At 36.2% G+C, this 6,624-nt stretch overlaps 2 protein-coding genes across 3 annotated transcripts in view; one reads left to right on the forward strand and one right to left on the reverse strand.

Annotated features, from left to right (window-relative positions):
- The first annotated feature begins 984 nt into the window (after positions 1-984).
- On the forward strand, positions 985-4,379 carry LOC18039919. Of its 2 annotated transcripts, none has more exons than XM_024181456.1 (3): positions 985-1,043; positions 1,583-2,519; positions 3,510-4,379. In XM_024181456.1, exons 2-3 carry the CDS (start codon positions 1,596-1,598, stop codon positions 4,185-4,187), a joined length of 1,602 nt encoding a protein of 533 aa, XP_024037224.1. In that variant the 5' UTR covers positions 985-1,043; positions 1,583-1,595; the 3' UTR covers positions 4,188-4,379. The 2 variants fall into 2 exon arrangements, with proteins under 2 accessions (XP_024037224.1, XP_006429956.2); XM_006429893.2 differs by lacking the exon at positions 985-1,043 and adding an exon at positions 1,188-1,213.
- Positions 4,380-4,878: 499 nt separating this feature from the next.
- LOC18039170 (eukaryotic translation initiation factor 3 subunit C) overlaps positions 4,879-6,624 on the reverse strand; it is a 4,952-nt gene continuing 3,206 nt past the window's right edge. Inside the window, exon 5 of the mRNA XM_006429898.2 lies at positions 4,879-5,988. Coding sequence (XP_006429961.2) covers positions 5,062-5,988 — 927 coding nt within the window. The 3' untranslated portion in view covers positions 4,879-5,061. The remainder of the gene's footprint in view (positions 5,989-6,624) is intronic.

Below are 6,624 nucleotides of genomic sequence, written 5' to 3' on the forward strand. Positions count from 1 at the left end.
AAGGTCAAAAGCAAACACCACATAAAGTGGAGACTAGAGATATTTTATTGAGTGATAATACAACCACAAACTCTTGTATAAACTTATCTTGTACAAACTGACGTGGCATTAATTCATTAGTTGAATGAAAAATATAAAATAATAAAAATAAATTATGTGGGTCAAGTGATATTTAATTCAACCAATCTTATCATGCCACATCAATTTGTATAAGAATTTGTGGCTATATCATTACTCTATTTTATAACCCTAATTTGCCGTTAATTTTCGAGAAGTTGACTTGTACACTATCTCAGTTCTGGTAACGTATGAGTAGGGTTGGTAATTGCGGGCATGGGTTAGGATTTCTCAAGCCCACACACAAACCCATATAATTCATACTAGGTCCAAGACATGTAAAAGTCCATACAACTTGAATGGGTCTGGGCCAGGCTTGGGCCTTTAATAATTTTGTTAAATAAATTTTTAATTAAGCTATAAGTTAAAAAAAAAACTTAAATTAAGATGATTATTATTATGAAACAAAAAAAATATTAATTGCTCCCTTGAATGGGCGTGGGCCGGTCACTTCTAAGCAAATATTTGCATTTCTTTTTCTTCATTCCTTTTTCTCTTCTTCTTATTGTTTATTATTGTAAATTTACATAAAAACTCAAGACTCATGTTTATTAAAAATGATGTTAATCTGGAATGGAACAAGTGATTTAACTCTTTCAATTAAAAAAGATTTTTATTTAATTTAATTTTTTTAATTTATAAATTAAAACTCCAGCTTTTTGTAAAAGCACTTAACTAGGCCCACTAAGAGCGGACTTCAAAATTTTTTAACCCATATCTATGATTTTATGATGCGGCGGGCTAGACTATTTTTGCCAACCCTGCATATGAGGGTGTATTTGTAATTAGAGGCACAGTTGGTCAACGTGCGAGGACCGTTGAAACAGTTGGGTAAAATACAAAAAAGAAAACCACCACTAAAATTAATCTGGAGCCATGAACTGATAAAGACGTGAAAAATAACGTCAAATTTTCAAACAAGAAAGGTAATTTTTGAATCTTCTTCATAAAAAATTTCTCAGTTCAATATTATTATTGCATTTTTCTTGTTTGATCGAAACAAAATTAGAGTCGCACTCTCATTCGCTGGATCTTCAATTTAATTTTGAAAAAAATTTTATATGTCACCCTTGTAATTTCGAAGAATAAATCCAAGGTGATTCTCACATTCTATTTAATTAATTTTCTGTTATTTTGATTTCCTTTTTGGGTAAATTTATGTCTATGAATTGGAATTTTGAGTAACTGTGTTGAAATTGAGGCAATTTGGTATTTTGGTTATGTTTAATTGAATGCAATGCTGTTGATTTGAATTGAAATTTTGATCTAAGAAGTTGACCCATTTGTGAAGACTAAAGGATGGTTAAAATAAATATATGAATAATCATACAAGAATCTGATGACTCAAATAATTTGGTGCCTCTGAGGATTGGGCTGTTCATGCTGAGGGTTGGACTGTTTTTGTTTTTTTTTTGGATCTTCTAGCGTAAGGTCACTTATAGTGGAGATGAAATTTGTTTTACAGGTAACAGAAAGCAATGGACGTTACTTCTAGTGGTGCCGAAGTTGTACCGGAGAAGATTGAAGATAAGAAAGATGGAGGTCTAACATTTCATTGCAATCTTTCTGACACTGAAATAGTTCACAAGATAGCTCAAGAGTTCCTCCCTGGATTAGCTTCCGCTTGTGTTGACAACACCACGGGTGATATCTTCAGGACCCCTGGTTCGGTGGCTGTTGGTATTAGAACCGAAATGGTTGAGTATCTTACCAAGAGAAGTGAAACTTTTGTTGCTGAATCTGTTATCCTGGAAGATCCTGATCAGGCGGAAGTATCTGACCATCCTTATGACATCATTTCCGATTTTGTTGATGACTTTGCGCTATCAAAGAGAAATTTGTTTAGTAGGGTTTCAGGATGGATGTCGAGTGAAAAAAGAGAAGATAGAATAGATGATTTTTTACAAGAGATGGAAATAAGTGGATTTTGGTCGATCGACAGGAGGGAAGCAATTGCACATATATTGCTGAAGAATGTCGACTTCAAGAACGAATTTCACTGCAACATGAAATTCAACTCTGAAAAAGAACTAAATGAGCATATGCTCCATTGTGGCTTTATTTCTATGATCTGCCCAAATGAGGGTTGTAATGCCAAATTTTCTGCTGGCCATTTGGAAAAGCATGATTCAGTTTGCCCTTTCAAGATAATTCCATGCGAACAAAAGTGTCCAGATACCCTTATGAGACGTGATATGGACAGGCACTGCATTACGGTCTGTCAGATGAAGCTTGCCAACTGTCCCTTTTATGCAGTGGGTTGTCAATCCACTATACCTCAATGTATGATCCAACAACACCGTCATGATGACCTGCGTTCTCATTTGCTGTATATTCTTCAAAAACTTCACAGGGACAAACCTCTGAAGGTTCTCAAGAATCGGGTAGAAGAGCTTGAAAATGTAAGTCAATGCACAATTGCAACATTTTTATTTGTTTGAGCAATGAACAGTGTAGCCGTTGTGATTATGTGAGAGAAAATGCAAGCACTCTATCAAAGGCATTTATGGTTTAGAATTCTAGAATCAGTTTTCTTTCATATGCTGCTTCTTTCCTCCCTCTCTCTCTCTCTCTTTAATAATTTTGAATGGTCATATGCTGGATCCTATCCTTTGCTTTTATAATTCAAAATATAACCAGGCAGAGAACCTACCTATTTTCCAAAATCAAACTTATAATTATCCACTACAAGCTGCAATTTCTTGATAAATGAGAGGAGTCATGTTATTAAACAAGCTTTTAAAAGATTGTCGAAACATATTCTGTCATTTTGCAACTTATAATAGTGGGGTACAATCTTAGGAGATGCCAAACACAGATAATAGGTCTTCTCATTTTGTTGAGTATACATAGATATCTTGAATTTATGATGAAATGCTAGTAGCCTATGATAAGAATAAACACTTTACAACTTGTCATAAAATCAATTCAACCGTCGATAGTTTATTCCAGTGGAAGTCACAAGTGACATTAAACCTTGACATATTGCATTTTTTATCTTGGTGTTTCTGATGTTTGGTAAAAAGCTTATGATTAGTTAAGCTGACTCTGTGTTATACATTCAAATTCTTGATGCTATGTTTTCTAGAAGGATAAAAACATTAACATTTTAGATTCTCTGATGTGATATAATTTAGTTTCTCAGAGTTGGCCATTTTCTGCAATCTGTATCTTTGTTGTTCTTGTGATTATACTCTTAGTCTTACTTCAAGTAGCCAAACATTTTGAAGCCCAACTGATTTAGTTGTACACTAACTCCTTGAAGTTATTTATGACTAATGTCACCATGTTCCACACTCTGTTTTCTTGATTCTATTTTTTTGAAAGTGGTGATATATCAGTCAATTTATAATTTCTTGTTCAGAGCAAAAGAATTTGATCTTTCTTGACAGTCATATTTCGACAAGTTGGCCGAAGCTCCAGACGTCAGATCTCTATCCTTTGCAATTAAAGATCTTGAAGCAAAGCTTGGGCCTTTTAAAGAGGATACTGTCAATCGCTATAGTGGAGAAGGAAAGGTTAATGAAGAAAAGAAAATCAATGAAGTGAAGCCTGATGGAGAAGGGACAATTAATGGAGAAGTGAACATTAGTGAAGAAGGAAAAATCAATGCAACTGACAAAGTAAATGAGAAAGAAAAGATCAGTAACAAAAGTAAACCTAATGAAGGAGGAAAAGGTAATGAACAAGAAAAGGATAGTGATGGAGACGTAAAAGAAGGGAAGTTTACAGAAGGGAAAAATAATGGAAGGAAAGTCAGTGAAGAAGACAGAATCCATGATGAACAGAATGTTAACAGGGAAGGGACAATTGATGGAGGGAAGATCAATAATGAGACGAGAGTTAATGAAGAACAGAAAGCTAATGAACCTGGAAAGGTCACTAAGGGAGAAAAAGTTAGTGAAGAAGGGAAAGCTAATGTCACAGGAAAAGTTAACAAGGAAGTGAGAGCTAGTGAAGGAAGGAAAGTTAGTGAAGAAAGAAATATTAATGAAGGGAAAACTAATGGAGTGAGAGTCAATGAAGAAGAGAAAATAAATGCAGAAGGGAAAGTTAATGGCAGAGATTAATTAGTGAAGGGAAAAATAATGAAAAAGAAAAAGTCGAGGAACAAGGCAGAGGGAGATTTGAATTCCAAAACTCGTGACAGAGAAAGCTGAAACTCAAGTTTAGACCTATTTCTAATGGTCTTTTGAGCAACTTCTGTTTACAGATTGAGAAAATTTTCACATTATATTAAATTTTCCATATGCAGCTTTTTTTCTTTTTGGGATATTTTAACGTTGTCTTTACAACAACTTTTGGTGTAAAATTTTGGAATTGCCTTCTACTACTTGTACCGACTTCGTTCACTTGTCACATTTATATTTATTATTGCAACTTATTATGATATGAGTTAGGGAATTCATTGGAGAAGTTTCTCTTTTCCCTGGCATTCAGAATTTTACCTCTTTTTCGGAATTTCCACATGTAAACAGGAGTTATGACTATAAATTTATACAGCAGAATGCCAGAATTCTCCTAGCTTTTGTGTACAAAGTAAGGGAGTTTACTTAATGGAGCACATGCTTTGGGTTTAGAATCAAAAACCAAAATACATGCATTGCGAAATAGAAGGCGCGATGGTTAAACCGCAAACCTCTTATGGCTTCCAATTACATGCACACAAATCATGGATTCAATCAACCTGAGAAAAATTCCGACAGTGCATCCGATTTTTAAAACACAGATGAACATATAATAATTCGGGAAGAGTAAAAATTCCACGGTCAAAATTCAATTCCATTTCAAATAAATATAAAACAAAACGAAAGGTTTAAGTTAATACAAATAATTTCAAAACCAAAAAGATCAGACAAAAAAACAGTTCACTGGAAGAGTCTCAAAGAACTCTTTCTCCCTCTTTAAGTAGTTTTTCTAAGTAGTTTTGCTGATATGATTTCCTTAAACCCGAACTCCCTTGTTAAGACTGACCATTCGGTTCGAACCATCCATTTGAGATCCCCTAGCAGCTGCAGCCCTTCCAGAATATCCACCAGATCCTCGTAGTTGGCCCCTAGAATAACCACCGGCTTGGCCTAGTGCCAATGACCTTCCGCCACCCCCAGTAAAACCCGATCGGCCTTGCCTTCCCTGATTGTAGGATAAGTTGTCCTGCCACTTGCCACCCATAGCACCTGTCCCAGCTGCATAGTCTTGATCTCTCCGCCTAAGAGACAGATCCAATCCACCACCAGTCCTTGACTCCATTGCTCTTTCATTACTTTCAGCGAGGATGGACAGCTTCTCTGTTAACTGGAATGCCAGAGCCTGCAACCTTGAGTGCTCAACGTCGTGGAAGATGATGCAACGGGTCGGCTGGTCCCAACTTGCATGAAGTTCCTCATTGATCATCATCTTACTAACTATGCTGTGAGTTTGCACTTCTGAAAGGTCAAACATTTTTGTGAGTTGGTCCAAGCTTAGTGAATCATAAGATGAGGTGAAGGTAAAAAGGTACGTCCTCAGAGCCTCTTCCTTAATCTTGGCCTTAAGCATCTCAAGCACACTCTCCCGGTTCCTGAGTAGCCTCCAGACATCAAGAGAATTGATAACATCAAAAGCCTTCTGGAAGTCTCCCTTGGTGAGAGCCCTGGTGGCTGCCATTACATGATCCCTTACATTTTCAGGGGGGCCGGTAAAAGTTTGCCTCTCACTCACCTCAAGCAACCGGCGGAAAGTCTTGCTTATGACCTTGCTCTTAGCACCATGGGTATTGGCTGCCATGTTAGGCACCTCAAGAAGCATTGCACAAATCAGATGGACAGCCTCCAGGAGCTCAAGATTTATGTGCATATGGTATGGCATCTGACGTCTCCTTTCCAGCCTTTCCTGGTAAAAACCAATAATTTACAATGAGTGAGCCTTTAGGACAACATCCCAAAACAAAAGTCTCATTTTAGTTATCTAATAAAAATTATGCACAATAAACGAACAAGAAACGGGCTTTGCAATCCATTTGTCACAACATAATAATTTCCACATCACAAATTTATTTCAGGCCAATATGACTGCGCCATCCTCTACAGGCAAATTCTCATTATCTTTGGACAATGAACATAATTTCCACATGAAAAATATATCCAGGGCTCTTCCATATGTTGGTCATCCTTTTTCCCAAATCAAAAAGGTAAATCTACGGGAATATACTCTATTTAGAGACAGAAGACCAGCAATGCACGTTATGCAACCTTATGTCTCACAATAAAAATGTACAGTAATCCCCCCTGTATCATCAAATCATCCCCTTCAGAGTGCAAAATGATACCACACTATATACCATAATCATTGTCAGCCAATTTACAGGAACATGCAGCCGCACGATAGAAGAAAAAGACAGTTGCATCATATAACAGATCCTTGACAAAACAGTTACTCACACAAAATCTTAATTCTTAACACTGAAAAAGTAAGTAAACAAATAAAGAATTACAATCCAAACAGATACTTAACATGACACTTGCCATC

This window comes from Citrus clementina, unplaced genomic scaffold (genome assembly GCF_000493195.1).
Source record: "Citrus clementina cultivar Clemenules unplaced genomic scaffold, Citrus_clementina_v1.0 scaffold_6, whole genome shotgun sequence".
Classification (NCBI taxonomy): domain Eukaryota; kingdom Viridiplantae; phylum Streptophyta; class Magnoliopsida; order Sapindales; family Rutaceae; genus Citrus; species Citrus x clementina.